This window comes from Electrophorus electricus, chromosome 15, assembly GCF_013358815.1.
Source record: "Electrophorus electricus isolate fEleEle1 chromosome 15, fEleEle1.pri, whole genome shotgun sequence".
Lineage (NCBI taxonomy): Eukaryota > Metazoa > Chordata > Actinopteri > Gymnotiformes > Gymnotidae > Electrophorus > Electrophorus electricus.
In genome coordinates this window covers 7,538,137-7,562,223 of record NC_049549.1, presented here as the reverse complement: position 1 = coordinate 7,562,223, position 24,087 = coordinate 7,538,137, and the positions used below count along the sequence as shown (strand labels likewise).

The 24,087-nt window shown below is 39.2% G+C and overlaps 1 protein-coding gene across 5 annotated transcripts in view; it reads left to right on the top strand.

Annotated features, from left to right (window-relative positions):
- Positions 1 to 213: 213 nt before the first annotated feature.
- slc19a3a (solute carrier family 19 member 3a) overlaps positions 214 to 24,087 on the top strand; it is a 34,396-nt gene continuing 10,522 nt past the window's right edge. For 3 of the 5 annotated variants that reach the window (XM_027022933.2, XM_027022931.2, XM_027022936.2), the window contains exons 1-4: positions 214 to 449; positions 8,138 to 8,807; positions 16,730 to 16,951; positions 17,291 to 17,483. In XM_027022933.2, coding sequence (XP_026878734.2) covers positions 294 to 449; positions 8,138 to 8,807; positions 16,730 to 16,951; positions 17,291 to 17,483 — 1,241 coding nt within the window. In that variant the 5' untranslated portion in view covers positions 214 to 293. The remainder of the gene's footprint in view (positions 450 to 8,137; positions 8,808 to 16,729; positions 16,952 to 17,290; positions 17,484 to 24,087) is intronic. The other 2 variants (XM_027022935.2, XM_027022934.2) reach the window with 2 other exon arrangements.

Sequence of the window (24,087 nt, the reverse complement as noted above, 5' to 3'; positions counted from 1 at the left end):
GAGGTCCTTCATCAGCTATGCAGGCAAAGTTCTGCATAATTAATGAATTCTAGAACTTCTGATATTGTAGGATTTTCCATGACTCTGTGGAATCTTCTCCCTGGAATCTGCTTTTTTAAACTGGTTATTCATTGACAGGTTGCCTGAAGCATGTGCCCTTGTGCACAAATACATAACCAATCACAAAGAGATGTGGATGATTGTGAGAGAACATATATTGACTTCTGTAACAAGATCACAAACCTTTAGAGGCACTTGACCACTCTCTAAACATATCTGTTTTCAGAGGTAACATGGCTAATTTGGATATTCTGGAGAAGTGGAAGGTAAGCTGGTCTTATCCTACCTCTTTGCTCTGCTTATATGGATTCTTCAGTACTGTTAAACCTCTGGAGCCATTCCTTATTCCATACCTGACTGGACATGACAAGAACCTTACCATGGAACAGGTACAGTAAAACATATTAAACAGTCACGTAATTACTTTCCTGTCACAGATTATAATTCCTATAAGTAGCAGTTGACTAATTTAATTAATGACACACCTTGATATGGGAGTGTCATTGTATTTTTCTTAAGACTATGAAAAGTTCATAAGTACAACTTTATGACTTTATAAGTACTGATATTGAGGGATAGTAATTACTATGGGAAGGGCATGGAAAAACAGTCCAGAGGTTAACACAAAGTAAAAAATCAACGTAGAAAAATGTGTGATAACTCATGTTAAAACAGAAAGATCGTCATACAGTGTTAACAGAATTCCAGTTCATAGTGGCACTATAAAATCTATTCATCACAAAATTGTGGATTTGAAAATGTTCAGCAGAATTAACTATTTTGTTTTCCATGTCTGTTATTTGAGTAAATTGAAAACATACTGAAATGCTTGTCTATGAAACAACATGAATAAATTACATGATAGCAAAAATCATCTAAATGAAAAGTGTATAGGGAGCTCATCATGCTTGTAAGAGGAGCGGTACTGTTATACTCAGTTGTCATTGTGGACTACTGATCATTACTATATGGTGATGTGGAGAGGCTAATCCTAACAAATTTCATAGACTGAAATAGTATGGAAGCCTGGTTCTGACACATGAAAAAGCCATTTAGTAAGTCACAATGAATTAAATCTCATAATTATACAATTATCACTTAGTTTGGGAGATATTGTTAGCTAGGTAACATTTGCTAACAGAGTTAAAGTAAGGGTTTTTAAGTAATCACCATACACTTTGTTACTAACTATATTTTCAGCAGATGCCATTGTGGCTATCGTTTAATATTATTGATAGAAAGTGCTAACCTGCTGCTTGAGGATTCTTCTTTTCTATGAGGGCTTCGCTCAGGGCAGATTGAAATGTTATTGTTATACAAAAAAGTGATGTATGTTGTTGGTTTATTCAGTTAATGTGGTGATTGTGAATAGGTTTTAGAGAGGAATGTTACAATGCCTTTGTTTATTAATTAATAATAACATTAGGCTATATGTTATTTAATATTATAGTTTACAAAATATACTGAAATTTAACATATATTCATATATGGGTTGGTCACTATGTGAAGATCTAATGGTTCGGGACAGGATATTTGACATCTTATCCTGTGTGTAATGATAATTGCTTATCTAGTTCAACTAGTGACTGCTGTGAATAGGCCAGCTGACAGCAGGGGAAAGACATTGTGGCAGCTTGTGACAGCTGACATGGGGGACAGACCTTAGTGGGGCTGTCACAGACCAGCGACTCATGGTGGCAGGACCTATGGTTTGTTCAACCCTGTGCATACAACCGTTCCAAGCTACAATGAGGCAGATAAAGAATAAATAGCTCAGGAGACTGTGAGAGCAGGGGAGGTAGATGACTCACAGGAGGATTACATGGCTACTGAACCTTGAATGGTTTTGATTATGAGAAGAAAAAAAAGATAAACACAGAGGCAACTGTGGTGGTAGGTAAAAGAAAGATAATGCAGTTGGACATGTGAGGAAAGGTAACATCAGTTATAGAACATACATCAAGGAAAGGGGAGGTGCTTGGATGAGGGAGTACAGGGGCCTTTTGAATATTGAACAATAATTGCTCCAGAATTGTTCAGCTAAAGTCCAACAACAGGTTAAGTACCACAGTTCACAGGACATCAGTACTTCTGCTACTACATAAGAGAATTGCAGAACAGGTATACTGGAATATGAAACTGACCTTAGCCAGAGGAATAGTAGAGGGCAGGAGGGGGTGAAACAGTTGGTGAAAGAAAAAGGAATTGTGAACAGAGTAAAGGTAAGATGGCCAGGGGCAGTAGACAAGGTAGTTTGAAGGAGTGATAATTATTATCTGAAAGGTATAATGGTTTGAAGGGATCAGCAGAAAATAAACTAAATAGCTTAAGTAAGGGTATTTATGAATATGGGATGGAAATATTTGGCATTTTACAGGAAAAAGAAAAGAGAAAAGACACAATGAAGTCAAGATGGCAAATAGAAATAGATTCACTCAGGAGTTAAGGTCATTCAGAAATCAGTGGGGGCAAGCATATGAGGAGATTTTTTAACACTGCAGAAAGAGTTGAAGGTTAGGTTGGAAGATTTCTTGAGCAAAAGGAGAAAAAAGTATGCTAGGGCAGCCTTCTTTAGGGAACCTTTTAATTATGTGCAGACCTTATTTAATAAGATATCTGGGAAGTTAAAAGTTGGGTAAAAAAAAAATGTATAAAATTTTTTATATATATATATATATATATATATATATAGAGAGAGAGAGAGAGAGAGAGAGAGAGAGAGAGCGAGAGCGAGAGAAAGAGTGTATTGTATTAAATGTAATGTACTGAAGTTAATAGTTCTGTTAATATTGGTGCGTGTTTATGTAAGTTAGTTATGTACCAGGATTGTATGTGAGATGCTGTGAGTTTACATGTGTTCTGAGCTTATCTGTTCCTGTGTGAATCTCTAGTCTTGTGTGAGTATGCAATTGTCACCAGCGCAAGTCACGTGAGATGAGAAAGTTAGAAGGATAACAAGAAAGAGAAAAGGGGAGAGCAAGCCTACTAGTTAAGGTACTTGACTAGTAATCTGAAAGTTGCTAGTTCAAGCCTCACAGATGCCAAGATACCATTGTTGGGCCCCTGAGCAAGACCTTTAATCCTCAATTTCTCAAGTTGTATTCAGACATAATTGTAAGTTGCTTTGGATAAAAGTGTCAAGTAAATGTCTTTTGTCCTGTTATGCTTCTTGTGTTTTGATTTTTCCCTGTGTTCGCTGAACTCTCTGGTTAATGCTTCTTTGGTTCTCTTATGTTTATGCCATGTTCGTTTGTGCTTCATCTGTGTCTAGTTAAGTCTCCCTTAGTTGTTATTGTTATTTTTGCTTGCTTCTTATTTTTCTTTATTCTTCATTCTATTTGTTTCGAGTCATGTACATATGCCTAGCTACCATTCTCACCTGTTTAATTCTCTTGGTGATCGTGTTAATTTCTGTGTATCATTTTTCCCTGTTCTCTGCTTTTCTCGTTTTCTTCCTTAATTACTTTCTTGCATTTGTTTATCTGAAAGCTTATAAGCAGTGCCTGACTTCTTACAGAGATGCTTTACACACTGATAAGTCAATCCATTTGTCCAGCCTCATTGGCAGTGTTAACTCCTGCCATCTCTATTTAAACCCCTGGACAGCACTGTAACTGCTTGTCCTCTCTGTGATTCATTCTTACACTTATTTGAATCTAAAATTGAAAAAAATCAACAGTTCTCTGGAGCCCTCTGCCCCTAATAACTCTTTCTTTCCCTCTCTGGCTTTCTGTTCCCCAGGCAGAAACGCATTCCCTTCTTTTCTTTTTACCTTTCATACTGTTCTAAAACTAAAATGAAATCTAAAAGTACCTCTCCCTAGATGTTTAACTAAAGCCTGTCTCTCTGCTCTGGTCCCACATCTCACAACTCTTATTAATCAATCACTGCTCATCAGGTTTCTGTGGTCACTGCTCATCAGGTTTCTGTGGCCACGCCTATGCTCAAAAGGCTGCTGTGGCTCGTTCAGCTCTAGATAACTTCTGGCCTATCTCTAAATTCTCTTTTCTGGCTAAAGTTCTTGAACAAACTCTTGCCAGTCAGTCTCAAATGTATTTAGAAACCCACAGTCTCTTTGAGCCGTTCCGGTCCGGATTCTGTTCCGACCACAGCAGAGAAAAGATCACTAATTCTGTGGATTCTGTGGATTCTGGTGATCTCTGTATTCTTTTGCTTCTAGTTCTAAGTGTGACCTTTGACATGGTAAGCCATTCTGTCTTTCTGTCTAGGCTGCATGAACTGGGCATTGATGGCTCCACCCTGAACTGGTTCACATCATATCTAACTGATTACCCTCTCTGGCTATACTTCTTCCACTTCTCTTGTTACTGAATGTTACTGAATGGAACAGTTCTTGGGCCCCTCCTATTCACTGTGTACATCCTTCCTTTAGGACATATCTTGTATCACTTTAACCTTGACTTCCACCAATATGCTGATGACATCCAGATTGATCTCAGTACTAAATAAACAGGAATAAACATACTCCTACTCATTTACAAAGCCCTAAATAATTTCACTTATTTACACCTTTCTGATCTTCTCCTTCCTAGTTGCACACAGATCTTCCTCAACCGGGTTGCTTACTATTCCTTCCTCCAACCTACACGGCTATAGTGATTATAGTGCTTTTTCTAGATATGCTCCATGACTATGGAACTCCTCTTCCTCCTCTGGTCCAACAGTCACTCTCTAAATGTAACCTTAAAAATATCTTTTTTTCCCCTTGCCTATAATACTTCTCAAACATAACACCTGTAACAGTGAGTGGTAAGGAGGCGGATGCATGTGTGGAAAAGAGTGAGATTTATTAGGCACAAATCCAGAGTCGTAGTCGTTGGACTAGTGCAGGGTCATAGAGCCAATACAGAGATTTCAGGGATACATTATAAACAAACAAACACTTGAAGGCAAACAAGGGAAGCAGGCTATAAAATAGGCTAGGAAACACGAAGGCTAGAATAACAAAATGCCTGTTGACATAAACGAAGGCTTTGAAACACAGGCTTTCATACATTCCCCAAACACACAAAGGCAATTAAAAGCAAAAACGCTGGAAATCAGATAGGGTTAAAATACATGAACTTAGCAAGGTAGAAACGAGGGACAGGTGTGAGCAAGACACAAGACACAAGACAGCCCCCCCCCCCCGCCCCCCAAAAAATTGTGCTAAAACAGGAGAAGGACAAGACACCAACAGGAACAGAACGGGCAAGAGGCAGAGCAGGGACAGGACCCAGATGAGACACAGGAGCAAAAACAGGAGCCGAACATGGGGCACGATGAGGAACAGGCACTGGAACAGAAGACACAACAGAAGTGGACACATAAACCGGGGCAACAGAAGCAGACAGAGCAGGACAAGAACCAGGAGCAGAAGCAGTAACCAACACAGAAACTGAAGGAACAGGCGTATAAACAACCGAAGTAGCAGCAGGAGCAGATGTGGAAGCGGAAGCAGAACCAACAAAAGAAACTGACTGAGGACGAGAAAAGTTCAGAGAGGGAGGACAAGGATTACAAAAATGCAAAACAGACCAGGCCAGGGACAAAGGGACAGGAACAAAAATGGACACGGGCACCGGAACGGACACACGGACGGGCATAGGGAGAGACACAAAGGGAGAAACAAGAACCAGACAGACAACACAACAGGAGCAAAATCAAAACCAGGCAGCAGAGAAGCCAAAAACAACAGGACTACAGGGGCAGGCAACAACAGAGACACAGGAGGCATGCGGGGAACAGGACACACAGGCCAAGGCGGGACAGGCAGGGAACATAAGGCCTGTGAATCACAAAGCAGGACTCTGCGGACTTGGAGGAGACCGGTACCTTGGCAGTGGCAGCCTTTTGGGGCACAGGCGAGCTTTGAGGAGCAAACACTGATTAAGATAATGGATCATTTTTTTAAAAACTGGGAAGCTTATTATATTATTATTTGCCTATTATTTACCTTTACAAAGGTGAATTGCCCATCCTAGATATTGGAGCTCAAGGGGTTACACAAGATATGGTGTGTCATGCAAAGGCACCAGGGCCTAATGATGTCCTGTATCAGGTATATAAAGTTGTCCCTGAGGTCTTGGGGTTTTTAAGGAAGATGAAGTCATAGTGTGGAAGAAAGGGATTATTTCAAAGGAGTGGAGAAGAGCATGGAATATCCTTAGACCAAAACATTTGGTTTGGTACTAAATAATCTTTTATGGAAAGCAATTGAGTTGTTCTAGGTACCATATAGACTTACTGGGCTTGTTAAGGCTTGTTTAGAAGATATTCAGTTTTGATGAAATACAGGACAGTATGTTACATCCTGGCAGTGATTGCAAATGGGTATAATGGCTTGTATTGGGTTGTGGGTGGGGAGAGGCTGCAGGGCAGTTCCTAGCTCCTTCCAGTTAGGGCATACTTGGATGACATGACAATGCTGACCCGGCATTTCCACCATTTCACTGCGAGTTATACTGTGTATGACTATGTATGTGACGAATAAACCTAACTTGAACTTGATTTGCTAATATATATATTGTGAAATTGTAGCGTCGTTCCTAGATCTTCCTAAGTTCAATACTGTTTACTCAATACACACTAAATAGACATAAAGATGCAGACTCTAGAATTAATTCAAGAGAATAGCTGGTCCCGTCTTTATTCTAAGCTCAGTGTTACAAGCGAGGCATTGTCTGGAGAATGTCTAACAGTCTCAGGTGGGCACACCTTTTATAAATTTTTTTCATAACCATTTTTTTTTCATAAAAACTTGGCCAGGTTCCACTTTTGTTCTCCAAACCATACATTATTCAATGTATGCAAATTGACATTCAATACTTACACCAACTCGTTCTTGGTACCATTACGTTGATCCTGAACTACTTTTTAAAATTTATTATTTATTTATTTTTTTAAAGGAGATCATATTCTATAACACTGGCTGCCCATATTGGTTCTTCTGGTGATGTCCATATTGGTTCTTCCAGTGCTTGGCCGGGCTGTCCTGTCCTTTAACCAAGGCTCTTCCTTCGACTGAGGCCCCTAGAGGCCTGTCAAAGAGGCCTCCTGAGGATTTACATTGATGCCTACAGAGGCCTTTCCTGCATGAAACCAGTTTATTCTGGACCATCCCTATTTTTCTGCTTACAATATCATTTTATTACCTCAGTAGCCATGCATCTCGATGTACAACTCCTCCCCGAGTTGTCCCCTCACTCCATATTTTGTTTTCACTCCATAATTTTGGTTTTCAACAACATTCACTGGCAGTCATATCCTGATCACAACTACAGGATTTGGACTTGCAGATAGGTCCAGATATTTAGCTTGCTAGATATTTTTAGAACTCTATGAGTGATCGGTGTACCTTAGTTTTTATCTTGAACAATTCACACATGGGGATCAAGAGCAAAAGCCAGTTTTGGGTTTTACTCAGCAACCTTAAAAACTTGTGAGCGAGAAGAAAAATTGGCATAATAATTCACATGAAAGCAGTATGAGACCTGCTAATATATTGGTGGTCCATGGCTGATTTGTTTGGTGTGCACACATATGGGTGTAATGTGGACCACACAAAAGCAGGATGCAAAGCAACATTTATTGAAGTCAAATACAGACTCAGAGTCTATAGTACAGTCCATAATTGACACACCAATATAATTAGCCATAGAAACAAAACCAGAATACATAATAATGGGAGAGAGATCAAGAGAACAGGGAATAAACACAGAAACAGATAATGAAACATGAGGTATACAAAACAAACTGGCAGGAAAACAAACAAAAGAACTAATACAGAAAAAAATGAAACCTAAACACATAGGGAAGCCATAGAGATGCTGATGCTGAAGGTGGAGTCATGACAGTCAAAAAGGACTGAAGTAGAGCAAAGGTTTGATAGGTGTGCACTAATCAAATTAAGAGTAAATTTTCACATTAAGGGATTCAACTTAATTTTTTTCATGTGTCAAAAACAGGCTACAATATAAAAGTTTTCTGTTGCTTTATGATAACTAAAGAAAATAAAGGAACTTGTCTTTTGAATAAAAGCTTGCTTCATTGGTATTTGCACTCTATTTTCCCCCAGGTGACTAATAGGATATTTCCAGTTTGGACATACTCTTATCTGGCTGTACTGGTCCCTGTGTTCCTGCTCACTGATTGGCTGCGCTACAAACCTGTGGTTGTGTTCCAGTGCACCACCTTGTTTGTTACCACAGCTATGTTGTTGTGGTCACAAGGTGTTGGGGAGATGCAGGCTATGCAGTTTGTGTATGGAGTGGTGACAGCCTGTGAGGTTGCCTATTTCTCCTACATCTACAGCGTGGTGGATTTGCAACACTACCTTAAGGCCACCTCATACTGCCGCACAGCTCAGCTACTGGGCTACACTGTGGGCTCTGTGCTAGGACAGATTCTGGTCTCCTTTAGCCTACTGTCCTATTACTACATACTAGTACTCACACTAGTCCTAATCTCTGTTGCACTGGTGACCTCAGTTTTCTTGCCAATGCCTAAAACCAGCATGTTTTTCCACCATAAAGATCAGCATGGTGGGAAGAGAAGTAATTTAAATGGTCAAGGGAGCATTGGTAGAGGAAAGCCAATTGAAATACCGAAGGTAGAAACAGATAACATTGAGACTGCTGGAGGTTGTGACATTGCCAGTGTACAGGACTTTCCTGAGCTTAAAGGGAAAGATTCACAGGCGATTCAGGAAATAAGTCTGAAGAGCTCTGGAGCAGAATCCAGTCCAGGTGATGTTCTGTCCTCTCTATATGTGCTACATACAACTTGACAGGCATGGTCTCCTGACATCAGAACTCTGAAGACAATTAGCTCTTGCCCACATGTTTATTGACATCACAAGCAAAGGTGAAGCTGAAACATGACAGGCAATCAGAAATATGTTTGCTATAACATGTACTGATATACACAATAATTACCTGTAATTGCATATAACAATAAAATAAACTATACATACCCATGATTCTTTCAGACACATGAGATGTATGGAGATATAACTGTATTAACTCAGATACAATAAACCATAGCTCTCTGAGTTGTGCTCTCTCACTCTGATTGCTACACATGAATCAACTCGCTGCTACTGACACCCTGTGGTTCTTAAATTAATTACAACTAACCACAGAATCAAATTTCTTTAAAAAATATAACAAGGTTTCTAAACTTGTGACAGAAAAGGTGAAACAAATCTAATATGTTTTCAAACAGTTCTATATAATAGTAATTAGAGCATAATAATAATAATAATAATAATAATAATAATAATAATAATACATTTATTTTTTATTAATGAAACCTAAAATAAATATAAAAATATGCAATAAAGACTGGTCCAAAAAGATATTCAGAAAAGTTTTTTTCTGAATATAAATCATTGTATTCCTATTGTTCTTTAGAACTCTATTCCAGATTTTAAAGAAATATATAAAGTGCAATAAATTAGCACAGCTGATGAAGGACCTCTGACCTAGTCAGTGGCTAAAGAATATATAACAAAGTATGCATTATATACACACACACACACACACACACACACACACACACACACACACACACACACACACACACACACACACACACACTGTATATTATAGATTAATCAGCACCTGTTGCTTCACACCCCTCCAGTTTGCTCCCATGGGGCGTCGACAGAAAAAATGATCTACTTGCTTAATTTAAAAAATAGCATTCAACTGAATTTTAAATTCAAACTTTCTAAACTTGGTTTTAAATTTTAGTGTACCTGTTGCATACAGGTGGGCTCAACTTTTGCAACTCAGATTTTCTGTGACAATACCATTGTGCTTTGTTGTGGCTGTGTAAAGCGTGGAAGGTTGAGGGCGTACTCTGACATGCGAGTGAGCAGAATCAAAAGCAGGGGAAGCCATAAACTATAGACAGGACAGTGTAAGTGAACGACAAGTTTTAATAAACACCAGGAGAACACAATATAGAACAAAACCAAGGAACAAACAAAAGAATATCAGGCTAATCAGGGTCGGGATGAACACTAGGGAAACTAAGGAACTAAATAATAAGCAAAATGGGAAAACATCGAAGCATAAAACTAAGACAAGCGGGGAAGAAAAAAACAAGGAAGGGGAGTACACAGAACCTGGCTAAGTTAGCTAGACTAAAGATAATAGAGACAAACAGAACTAAAAGGAAAACCAGACAACACTATCGTATATGAAAATGGGAAAATAAACCTAAACAGAAACGAAGCAACGGGAGAACACCTTACGCGAAAAGAGAACTAAGACTGGCGAATATGAATGGGGAAAGCAACGTAGACAAGAGAACAGTGAGAAAGTAGAACGGAGGAGGGAAAAGAATAAACGTAGCGAACTTAAACTGGGAAGGCAACAGACAGAGATAGGAAGTATTTGGGTAGGGCGCATCGAACTAGAATGAGACAACAAGAACAGGGAAGGGAACTCAACCTGGGGGGGGGGGGGGGGGGAGAGAGAGAGAGAGAGATTAAACAAGTGGCGTAGAGAAAAAACAGCTGAACGAGACGCGAGATCGAGGCAGATGTTTTCACCTCTCTCTCTCTCTCTCTCTCTCTCTCTCTCTCACACACACACACACACACACACACACACACACACACACACACACACATATATATATATATATATATATATATATATATATATATATATATATTAGAATTTATCTGTCTGGTTCGCAGCAAAAAACCCAAAACAAAACAAAACAAACAAACACAAAAACGGGCAAGACGAACAAAATACAACAAAATACAATACAATACAATAAGCTAATCAGCCATCTTGGTTGTTGCTATGCCAACACCAGAAATGACGGTGATTGGTCAGTGAGGTTTTGTCACCGGTAAAGTTCACAAAAATCAAAACAGATGGCGACTAACATTTTGCCACATTTTCGCTGTCTACAATTGGTGTGGAAAATACCATCATTATACATTAATTTACTGTCATCCAAATTAATAGCATAGAAAAATTGCGTTTGGTGTGTAAAAACCTTAAGGTTGTCTAAACACTAGACAATGCATGACAGATTTCACTGACTGAGCAGTAGGTGAAGACGCATACAGAGCTTGTCCATTTATGAGACTGGATCAGAGGCAGAGTTTGTATGGTTTGAAATTGAACATGAAAATTATGTATATAAAAAAAATTCCCCATTCGCCCTACCTGGTCTTTTCCCTTCAAGCTTTGGTTCTCTACCAGAGGTCTGCGAGCTTGGCGATCTTGCATAGTATCTTAGTTGTTTCCAAAACTGACCTTTTCTGGATGGAGATCTCAGTGTTGTTCCTGGGATCTGCTGGTGCCCCTCCCACAGTTTGGGGTTCACAGCACCTAGTGTTCTGATTAATATGGGAACCACTGTTGCCTGCCACATCTTTTCTAGCTCTTCTTTCAGGCCATGGTGTTTCTTCAGCTTTTCATGGTCCTTGTTCCTGATGTTGCTATATCACTTGGGATCACTATGGCCCTGTTGTGCTGTCCATCACTACTATGTCTGGTTGGTTAGTCATTACCATTTTGTCAGTCTGTATCTGGAAGTCTCACAGGATCTTAGAGTTTACTATACTCAGGTGGCCTTCTTCACCTGGGTTGTCACCAGTTTTTTCATCAGAGGTCCTTCACCACCACCCAATCTCCAGGCTTTAGGTCATGCAATGGTCCATCTGATGGTCTGGTTAGGGTGTCCTTGATCTGCTTATGGATATTTTTCAGACCAGAGGACAGGTTTGCACAATAATCAAGCATTTCTGCCACGCACAGGGCAGTTTCTTTGAATTCCGCTTTGGAATTCCTTGAATTCCTGGTACTCACACCAGTCTGTTGGGATCTGCCAAACATAATCTCATATGGGCTCAACCCATGTTTGGATCTGCTACGTGTACTCATGGCCATTACTTCTGAGGGCAATGCCTTGGTCCATGTCAGCTTTGTTTCCTGGCAGGCCCAACTCAGGATTAACTCCTTTAGGAGTGTCTTTGCTACTGTCATGACATCTTGATTAGTTGTGGGGAATACTTCAAAGCATTTTGAAAACATATCTATAATTACCAAATGGTAGTTCTTTCCTCCACTGGGTGATAATTCAATAAATTCCATCTGAAAATATTTAAATGGAAAATCTGGTTGGGGCTGCCCTGTCTCTGGCCAAATTGCTAGTTGCACATATCATGCATTTGTCACAAAATATTTTCGCATGCTGGATGAACCCCTTTGCATACCAGTACTTAACTACATCATGAGACATCCCCCCTTTTGACAGATGATCTTTCCCATGTGACAGTTTCGCCACACTCTAGTTTACAGCCGTCATGAGCCCAGCCTGCTTGTACGTCCTTGGTTGCAGCCATCTGAATTTCCTGTGGAGAAAGCATGTGCTTCACACTTGCATACTGTAATGGCTTTTGGTAGCAGAAGTGCATCAGGCAGTTGGGCACCTCAGGAAGTGAGGAAATTCCAATGTTTTCAAATCACTCCAAAATCATTCACAACCCCTACTACTACTACTACTACAACTAATACATTGTATTTATATAGTGCATTTCAAGGACCCAAAAACTTACAATAGTCAGTTCATAAGAAAATACATTGATAGACATACGAAACAGTATGCCCAGTTCATGCAGCATAGATACCCAGCTCATACAGCATAGAAGGAAGGATGGAATGGCTTACCATGTCATAGGTTGCCCTTAGATCTAGCATTAAAGAATACAAAAAGAACCACAATCCATAGACATGAGGAGATAATTAGTGAACTTTATTAAGGCAGTTTCCTTGCTGTGTAAGGGACTGAATCTAAACTGGAATAGCTCTAAGAGTTTGTGGGTTTCTAAATAGTGTTGGAGCTGACTGGCAACAGTTTGTTCTAGAATTTAGATACTGCTTATAAGCTTCCTCATGAACAGAGAGCTTCAACTTCCTACAAAGTCTTTCTAACTGATGATCAGTCTGCTTCATAGTGCATCAGTCATTAGTATAACAAGGGGAGGAAAAAATCTAAATCACCTTTTTGCTTTTAAAGGGGCTACTGAATTAAGGGACTCAGAGAAAGCAGCAATAAGCAGAGTATGTTCCTCAGGAGAAAATGGAGTAGAATCGACTAGAAAAGCAGTAGAAATAGAATGGTTAAGAATAAAAGGATCAATAGAATGATTCTTATGGAAGAAAATGCATTCTTGAATAGAGCGACAAGGAATAGCCAGGGGAGCTGTGAACAGAATAAGCCTGTGATCAGAGAGTGGAAACAGAGGACAGAAATTCAAAACATGTAAGGAGGAAGAACAGACTAAGTCAAAAGTGTGACCTTTGTCATGAGTGGGAAAATCTACATGTTATGTGAACTGGAAACAGTCAAGACATGAGAGAAAATCATTTGTGAGGTTAAAGTCTAGATCGTTTATATGAATAGTCACCAACTAGCCACAAGTGTGATGAAATCGAACACACAGATGTGAGAAGTTCAGATAATTCAGAATGGAATGATGCATTAGGTTTTGGTGGATGACAGAGTAGCACTGTAGTTATAGGATTAGGTAATTTTAGAGCTAGGTATTCAAAAGATGTAATGGATGTAGGCCTGAGTTCTATAATATTGATCTTATTGTTACAGCCACACCACCTCGATGCCCAGAAGAGCGAGGTTTGTAAATGAACTTGAAGTTGGGTGGTCTTGCCAGATGAAGGGCATTAAAATCACCCTGCTTGTTGCCATGTTTTGCTTAAGAACATGTCAATGCTAATATTATTTTCCAGTATAAATTCCTAGCGTAACGATGATTTGTTAGAAAGAGAACGAACATTCAACAATGCAAAAGACGTGAGAGGAAAAGAGGGTGTGAGAGAGCACAAATGACATAGATTAGCAGTATGACATACAGAATGAACAGCTGGATGAGATGTGGTCCAGAATGAACATATATTTTTACCATCAGAGAAAAGGACAGTTCTATTGTAGACCTGTCTTGAGCCCCGAAAAACATAGTGGCATTGACACAGTATGCCACCACTCTGGCAGTTACAGCAGCAGCTTTAGGGAGGCAGTAGAAATTATTAAATTTCCTTAGTTTGGCAGCAGTGTAGGCCAGGTAATGCAGATTAAATGGGGACTCTGGGCAGGAAAACCAGTGCAGCTAATAGCGAGGCCAAAGCAATTAAGAGTTGCATTATAAAAGATGAGAAGAGAAAGAGGAGAAAGCCAGTCAGTGGGCACACAGGGCAGAGTAGCAGCAGTGATACAGCCACACTCAGCTAGCATGCAGAGCAAAGTAGCAGTGAGAGCAGCCACACTTGGTCACAGTGAAACAATGGTAACAATAGGCACCTCCAACCAGAGTGCAAAGTTGAGTAGCACCAGCGATATCAGCCACACTCAGTTGGCGCACTCAGCAGAGCAATAATGGTGATAGCAGCGATGATAGGAGTGCAAAGTAGTGCAGAGTAGAGTAGCAATGGTGATAGCATCCACGCTTGGTTGGTGTGCACAGCAGAGTAACAAAGGTCTTAGCAGCATGCAGGAGTAGTGAAGTGACAATGATAGCAGCCACACTGTCAGTGTGCAGACTTTGCAGAGCAGAATGAACACCAATCTGAAACCACTCTGAATGCTATCCCTTGATATTAACAAATTAACAACAACAACAACAAAAAAATCACACATGCATGAAACCACACTGAAGACATACAAAAGATATAGGGAGAAGCAGCAGTCACACAGGCTGATGCCAGTGATACTGTTACCTGGAATTGATGTCAGACAAGCAACCAGCATTGCGTATCTGCTGTCTGTGTAGTTTGTTAGAGTTTCACATTCAACTAGTTTCCATGCTTTGATCAAGGCCCATAACCCAGCTGCCTGCTCTGGGAAATGAACAGGCAAAGGGCCTGCTTTACAAGCCTCTTTGTCCTCAACTACTGCATAGCCAACACACTTCCTATCTGCCCTGTGAGATGCAGACCCATCTTCATCATACCCATCTACATAAGGATCAGATCACTATTAGCCAGAGGAATCTCCTTCAGGTCTGGCCTGGGGGAGCAAACTTCATAAACAACGGCAACACAATCATGTGGCTCTCAGTCATTTTTTGTAGGGAGAAACGTTGCAGGGTTTAGAATAGTACATCGTTTCACAGTGACATTTGGCATGTCAAGAAGCATGTCCCTTAAGGCCAAAACTGCCTTTTCTGCCACTGCTACAGCTCAAACAGGCCAGCTGCCACAAAGTCTAACTTGGCGGAAATATTAGCCTAAGGCAATCATCATGCTTTTATAATAAAATAGACACCAGACAGCTGTGTTTCTCATTTACTGCTTGAACAAACGTTTTGGTGGGATCAGGGATCCCCAACATTGGTGGTGATTGCAGTGCCAACTTTAAATCTGTAAATGCGCGGTCCACCTCAGACGTCAAAGTACTTTCACTTTGTGCTGTCAGGCCTCTTCCATGAGCAATGCTAGTCAGTGGTGTTTTGGTTTCTTTTGCTTCCTCCCCCTATTTAGTTTCATTACCTGTTATTGCTACCTGTTCTTGTTTGTCCTCATTAGTCTTTGTATTTAAACCCTGTGCTTGTATTCAGTCTTTGTGAAGTCTCGTCATCTTGTGGTACATTTAAGAGCTGTATGCTTTTGAGTGTTACTTCTCATTATTTGGATTTTTGCATGTGCCTTTGGATTACCCTCTTTATCTGTTCACTGTCTGTTTTGGTTTACCTCACTGACTGCTTTTCCAGATTACAACCTTCACTTGTTCATTGGATTACTTGTGTGGACTACCCTTGTTATGTAATAAACTGCACCCTCTGTACTGCAGTCAACTCTCTGGTCATGCTTAGATTATACTAATCCTGTTGGTCCTGCTATTACAGTGATCCCTATTTTACACATCAAATCTCTTCCTAGCAAGTTTAAAGGGCATGCTTCTGATAATAGAAATGAATGCCTGAACCCTTGGTTATTTGCATATGATAGGGGTTCTATAAATCACTCTAGCATGGAATGCTACTGAATGTCTATATCTCCCCTTATCTTTGGTTCAAACATAGATTCTTTTTTTTAAATAATTTAGTAAATAGCCCCCAAGTCAACTAAAAGGACTTCCTTTCAAGTAATTTGAGGATTAATTGGTCCTCTGTGTCAACCAGGGATATGGCATGGGAGGCCCTTAAACCTAGTGGTCGCATTATTCAGCACACTTCATTTTGGAAAAGGGTTAAGGTGCAAAGAAGGAAGTATTAACAAAAATAGGGCATATTAATAAAAGGTTTTTTAAAATATATATATGGATTTATATAAACTCTTAACTTTATTAAGGTTTTGTAAATTAACAATGGAGTAGAGAGAATATCTTCATCATCTTCATCAGAGAAGCATTTGTATGAAGGGCTAATCTAGAGTGTTCTTGTCATGTTGTCATTCATTAAACATAAGGTTTTTAAAGATGACAAGTGATTTAACATGGTAACAGATTAGTCAGCTCAGTAAGATAATATAGAGAGTTCAAAAAGGTACAGCACTTAACTCTAGAGTACTTCTCCAAGACTGGAGCTGCCATAAGTGTTTTTATGATATGCAGTGTAAGATAAAAACAATCCTACAATAGTGCTCTTATTCTGAGAACTGGCTTTATGTTCTGGTTTTGACAGCAGCAGCAGAAGGTTGCTGTGTAATTGCACTGCAACTGTGGCAGGACTTCCTACAATGCTACTCCACCCAGAAAATGCTGTACTGGTCAGCATGGTGGGCAATGGCCACCTGTGGCTACAACCAGACAGTCAACTACATTCAGGCTCTGTGGGAGCATGCAGAACCATCCAGCAACTTTACAGTCTACAATGGTGGAGTGGAGGCTGTCTCAAGTTTGTTTGGTGAGCATGAACCAAGCCAATTCTTGGGTGACTCTTAGGCACCCTGCATTTTGTTCCTGCTTCCAAAAACAAGGTCATCAAGATCTTGTTTGCTAGTGGTGGTAAGATTTGCAACAGAACCAAAAAGTTGAATTACTAAGTTTAGAACTTCTGCTCCATTAAAAGTATAGAAGAGGAATAAAATCTCCAGTCCTTATAAAATGCTGCCTAATCAGCTCTTAGCAGACTGCTGGTTATGGTTGATTTATTTTTTTTTTTCACAGATAATCTGCAAAAATATTCATCCATAACCATATAAAAGAGCAAAATATTAAAGATTTGATTTTTTTGTGCACTTAGGTGCTGCAGCAGCATATGGTATTGGCTTTTCCCCCATAGACTGGGCCCGATGGGGTGAGATGGCTCTTGCTTCTCTCTCTGGCCTTGGAGGTGGTGCTCTCTATGTTATGGTCTTTACTGCCAACATCTGGATTTGTTATGCTGGTTACATCATCTTTAAGAGCCTGTACATGCTCCTCATCACCATTGCCATGTAAGTTGTAGTGCATATTTGCACAAATGCTAATTTACTTATTTTGCTAATTTACTAATTGTGCAACAACATAAGAACATTCTCTGTACTCTTGGTGATATTTTTGCCATTCATTTTTGAATCTAATGAAACTTTAGTCAGATTAAATGTGTTGTGTTGCTGACACCTTTTTATATAAATTATTACCAGCCCTGAATCCTTCCCATTCTAATGAGATCATTTGCACTTTGGTTTATTTATAGGCCACTAATGTTGTGTCATCATTCTGTCATTGGTAGCATGTTATTATATGCATATAAGGTATCTGGGGTCTCAAGCTTTTGTCAATGAGAAAAATGAATTTTTCTAAAAATGCCTATTTTGTGACACATTAGTAAATATAAATGAGCCAAATCTTATACACTTTTAAATTAAATTTTAATTAAATTTAGATTTTTTTTTTTTACAAATATCACTGGATCCTTTACATTCTGAGTTCATTAAAGAGTTGAAAAATGAAATTAGCTGCAAGTAAGCTAAAGCTACTGTTCATTGAATTGATGTCATAAGACTGGTAACAGAAAAAACAAAACATACAGAGCAAATCCACTAGTTATTACAATTTACAATTACAATTTAATTTATTAGATTGTTAATAGTGATGTAGAATTATAGTATTTTTTTAAAACTGATGCACTGTTACTGAGACTGTCACACCCCAAAAGAGAGAGTAGTGTCTTGGCCAAGGGTGTCATTGTGTGTGTGCCTTTGGAACCCTGAATGAAGGGCAGTTGCAAGAAATATACATGGAAGTTGTGAAGTACAGCCCTTTTATCTGGTGGTCAGGGCACAAATCTGGAAGACCCAGGTTTGAGACTTTGTGTGGTTGCTTCTCCCAAACTGGAACTAATAGAACGTGTGTCTATCTAAAATTTTACTGTCATAGGATCTATGCATTTATTTAGGCTATGTGTCCAAATTGATGACATAGACATTCATCTGTACGCACAGTTTGTATAGTCACCATAGAAAATTATTGTTAATAGAACATTCAGCTGCATTCAGGAGCAGCTCCTAATGAGCTGTGGAGAAATGCAGCTCTGTTCTCTGGAGTTAGGGAGTTAAATCTGAAATTTTTTGGATGTGTTGGAGTGCTGTGATCCAAGACTAATCATCCAACACTACAAGGCTGAAAGCAATCAATGTTCCAATAGCAAAGATCCAAATCCCAGCAATGTTCCAACATCTAAACCAATGCCTTGCCAGACGAATAGAGACTGTTACTGCAACAAAGGGGTGCGAACTACCTGTTAATACCCTTGATTTCAGAAGAAACATTGGGTAAGCAGGTGTCTATAAATTGTTATATAATATACTGTGTTTTATTAGGATTTTATTGTTACGTTTTTCTACGTATAGGATCTGAGCATAGCTACTACCATAAACAAGACAAAAATAGTCAGTTCTCAGTGGTTTTCTTGTTAAGTCACTTTCACACAGAATGTGGAAAATCTTCATTGGCAAACTTAGCAGAAAACTGCAGCAAAGCTCTGCACAGCCAATAGGAGACCAGCAGATGTGTCTATTTTGTAGATTCCTCCCACATGGAAGAAAGGCTAATGTGAAATGTGTCTAATTGCAAAGACCTCCACAACACTTATCATGATTTGTTAAAAAAAAAACAAAAAAAACCCAGAGGCAGGTTGGTCTTCCAGGTTTGTAGTAATAGTGTTTAAACAAGGTAAGAGGAGGTAGTTTCTGAAATACTCTTGTAAGCTTACAAGCTATCTTCAAATAGACAGTATAGAAGATATGGTACCTAGCTTCTGATATGCATCATGATTTTACTGGAGAACACATGCAATATGTAGCATACTGTTATGACCCAGTCTGTAAAATAAAGGGTAGGCCGTAACATAAAGGGTAGAGTGGTGGATGGATAAATGTTAAATAACTAATAGTAAGTGGGAACTGAATAAAAAATGTGAAGAGAAACACTGAATGGTATAATGAATGGGTATATTATATTCAATTAAAAATTCTAAATGTAGTCATACAGCGTTTTTTACAACAGATATTGTCACGAAGCAGCTTTCCAAATGTCCACGTCCAAGCCCCCAGTGAGCAAGCCAAGGGTGACAGTGGCAAGGAAAAACTCCTTAGAACATGAGGAAGAAACCTTGAGAGGAACCAAGACTCAAAGGGGGGCCCGTTCTTCTCTGGCCAACAACGGACACCACAATAACAACAGTTTAAAGAAAAAAAAAATTAAAAAATAAGCAATTAATGTTTTGTCCAGCTTTCTAGAGGTTATAATTTTGTCCCAAGGTGTGCATGTGTCTGAGACCCAACCCACAAGAGAAGTTGGCTAGGGTGGAGGTGTGATGAGCTACAGCAGGGGACATCAGGGAGAGGTAGGAGTAGCCATGGCAGTTTATATGGGTAGAGGCTCAGTAACATCATGACGTTCCGCAAGAGAATGTCCATTAAGGGCAACAGAGAGTAGTTGGCTGGGGTGGAGGTGTGGTTGGCTACAGCAGGGGACATCAGGGGGTGGTAGGATTAACCAAGGCAGCTGAGATGGGATGAGGCTCAGTAACATCACAACATCAGGGGTAGGTGTACCTCAGCAGAAAGAGAGACGAGATTAGGCATGTCTAGGTACGAGGTTATGTAAATTAGGGAACTATAATGTGCAATGATGGACTCTGGCAGATCTAGCTATGGCAGCACAGCTAAAAGAAAAGAGTCACAAGGAAACACAGGCATGAGGGCATCCTGGAACATCAGCAATCAGTCAACAAACTTGAGTGACAAAAGAGAGGTGAAGTGGCAGCATCATAACATCCCAGTTTACCATAACTCTCAATGCCCATGGACCGAAGATCTACACCTTTACTTAAGATGGGAAGTCATTAATAAAATGTCTGACTGTACAGATAGGTTTTCAGCCTAGCCTTAAATATTGAGACTGTGTCTGAATCTTGAACATTTCCAGGAAGGTTATTCCATAGAGTTGGAGCTTTATAGAAAAAAGGCTCTGCCCCCTGCAGTAGATTTTCTTATTCTTGTTACTAGTAAAGAGCCTGCACCTTTTGAACTAAGAAGATGTGTTGGATCGAAATATGAAATATGGAAGACAACCAAGCACACCAGAAAGATGTGGGGATGGTCAATGCTGAAAATGTAAACAAACAAAAAACCCAACCTCAAACTGTATAAGGGGATGTATAAACTGTATTTTACTAACCTGGTGGAAAACAAAAGAAGCATTCATTTACCTAACTACCTAACTAACCTAAAAAACATATATGAACAAAATTGATCAGAAACAGTGACCAACCCTACACTTGGTATGATATGTATTCAAAAACTAATTTATTTATATAGTGCTTTTTACAACAACCATATAGCAGATGAGACGGGTTGAAGCTCCGTAACATGACATCAGGAGTAGGTGTACCTCAGCGGAAGGAGGGGGTAGATTATTAAGCATGCCCAAGTACAAAGATGTGTAAATTAGGGAACCATGAGATGGACTTTGGCAGATCTAGCTATGACAGCACAACTAAAAGGATAGAGCAAGAAGGAAACATAGGCATGAGGGTTTCCTGGAACATTAGCACTCCACCTCTCTCAGCCAACAAACTTAAGTGAGAAAAATGAGTTGAAGTGACAGCATCATTACCCAGTTTACCATAACTCACAATGCCCATTGACCCCCCACCTTTACCTAAGATGGGAAGTATTTAATAAAATGCTTGAGTACATAGATAGGTTTTCAGTTTAGTCTTAAATATTGAGACTGTGTCTGAGTTTTGAACATTGACAAGAAGGTTATTCCATAGTGTGGGAGCTTCATAGGAAAAGGCTCTGCCCCCTGTGGTAGATTTTCTTGCAAGCTAGTGAAACCAGTACATGTGGCTCCAGCGGGTATAACTAACTATAGTAGCACAACTAAAAGGGGGGGCCTGAGGGTGACCGCATTCCTGCAGGTTCCTTCCAGATCATTATCACAAACTTGAGTGAATGCATGAGGTGGCTAGAAGACAGCATCAACATCTCTTATTACCAGAACATTCTACGATTGGGGTCCCAGGCTATGCACCATTATATGCAGAAGGCTAATTGAAAGTTTGAGAAAATAAAGTCTTAAGCCTAGAATTTAAAATTGGGAGTGTCTGAGTCTCAGATTGAAGCTGGAAGGATGTTTCATAACTGAGGGGATTTATAAGGGAAGGCTCTACCCCTGGCTGTAGTCTTAATAATTTTAGGGACTATGAGAAACCTACATTTTGAAAGTGCAATAGGTGAGGTGGGTTATTGTATGCAATGAGTTCACTCAGATACTGTAGGGCCAGACCATTTAGCGCTTTATATGTCAACAGAAGAATATTAAAATCGAGCCAAAATTTAACCAAGCCAGTGAAAGAACAGGACTAAAGTGGACTAATTTTCTTGCCCTTGTTAGGATTCTGGCTGCTGCATTCTGTATGAGTTGGAGTTTATTTAGTGATTTTTTTAGAGCATCCATTTAGAAGAGCATTACAACAGTCCAATCTTGATGAGATAAATGTGTGGACCAATTTCTCTGCATAAGGAACGGTAAATGTCTCAATTTAACAATATTAGATTTAAAACAATACATATGTGTATAATAAAAGAAAGGTCAGAGTCAATAGCAACGCCTAACATTTATAACAGATTTGTGTGCTGCTGAAAAGCCATTAAGATTTAGAAGTATGTTAGATAAATTGTATTTTGCAGCTTTAGGTCCAAGCAATAGCATATCAGTCTTATCACAATATAGAAGGAGAATGTTAGCTATCATCCAGTTTTTTAAATTTCCTTTATGCAGTCCTCAATTTTGTTAATAGTTTGGGCATCGTCAGAATAAGAAGATATGTACAATTGAGTATTGTCCACATAGCAATGGAAACTAATACTGTACTTACAAATAATTGCTTCTAATGATAACATATATAAATAGAGTAATATGGGACCCAGTACTGACCCTTGTGGGACACCTTTTGTTACTTTTGTGAGTGCAGAGCACTGATTATGTACAGGGACAATTTGAACATGATCTGTCAGATAAGATATGAGCCAAGAATGTGCTTGACCTCTAATGCCAATGTTTTCAGCCTAACTAATAATGTGGACAATGGTGTCGAAGGCAGTACTAAGATCTAAAAGTATAAGAAAAGGTTCTGTCCTTTGTCAGAGGACATTAAAAAAATCATCAACAACCTCAGTTAGTGCAGTTTCAGTGCTGTGATGGGGTCTGAATCCAGACTGAAATAGTTCATGGACATGATTTGTCTGCAAAAAGGCGCATAATTGCAACAGTAATGCTTTTCCCTAGTACTTTGGAAATAAATGAGAGGTTGGAAATTGGCATCTAACTGGAGAGGATTAAGACTATCTTTTATTCATTAGTGGTTTAATGACTGCAAGTTTTAATGATTTGGGAATGTCCAGAGAAGAGTTATTTATAATGGGCAAAGGTTCTATACCACTAGGCAATAATTATTGGGGAAGAGGAGCTATCCAGGTAGTTACCAAAATGTATCTGAAGATTAACAGGATCTAAGAAATAACAATAATTTTTTTCAATGATTTTTTCAATTTTGTCATTAAAAAATGAATGAATCTATTAATACTGAATTTCTGCAGGTTTAGGAATCATACTGAAATCAATTTAATTATGATAATTATAAATATGTTAGTTTTGATATAGTAATAAATAGGCATCTTGGATTGTGTTTATCTTTTTCTGATAAGTATAGTGATTTTGCCACAGTGAGGGTATGTGTATATTCAGTAAGGCTATTTTTCCATGTCACTTTAAACACCTCGAATTTATTATTTAGAATTTAGTGCAGCCACGATTCCAAAGGCATCTTCAAATATTCTCCTTGCTTGAGACAGATGATACTTTAAAATCCTTGCTATTTCCATCAGTTACCTTCCAGAATACAGCATGAGAAAGTTTCTCCAGTGTGGAAAGGCCTCATCTTACACAAAAACATGAGGCATAGGCCCAAGGTGCTTTCTTCTGTCATGCCCAAAGGACACAACATCCAGCACTCTGAAGAGATACAACAGTCCACTATAGCCAGAAGCACAATGGAGAATGTTCCTTTGTAGTTAAAGTAGAGAGAGCCAGAGGATTCAGGGGCCTGGATAATATTTGCCTTCTACAGCTCCTTATGAAGTTAGGGAAATTCCACTGCTGCTCAAATCCCTGTGCAATAGCCCTTTAATCCCCTGCTCTCTGCCCCAGTATGAATTCACCAACCAGCAACCATGTGATCCTAGATGATATTGTAGAGCTTAGGTGCAATACCTTGCAATAGTTGAGGTCCCCAGATTGAAGCTGGAGGCAACTGTGGTGTATGATTCACTTGTTGCTAGATATCTGTACTACAATTGAACAAAATGGTTAAATTAGATGTGGTATGTTATCATGTACCTGGAAGTACAATTAAAAAATAAGAGCTACACGTATTCCTTTCATATACACATTATTAAAATATTGCCAGTAAACTATGAAACTGTAACGCGTGATGACCCAAGTGCCGAAGGGTGAAGGGCAGTAAGCACAGACTCCAGCAACGTGGAC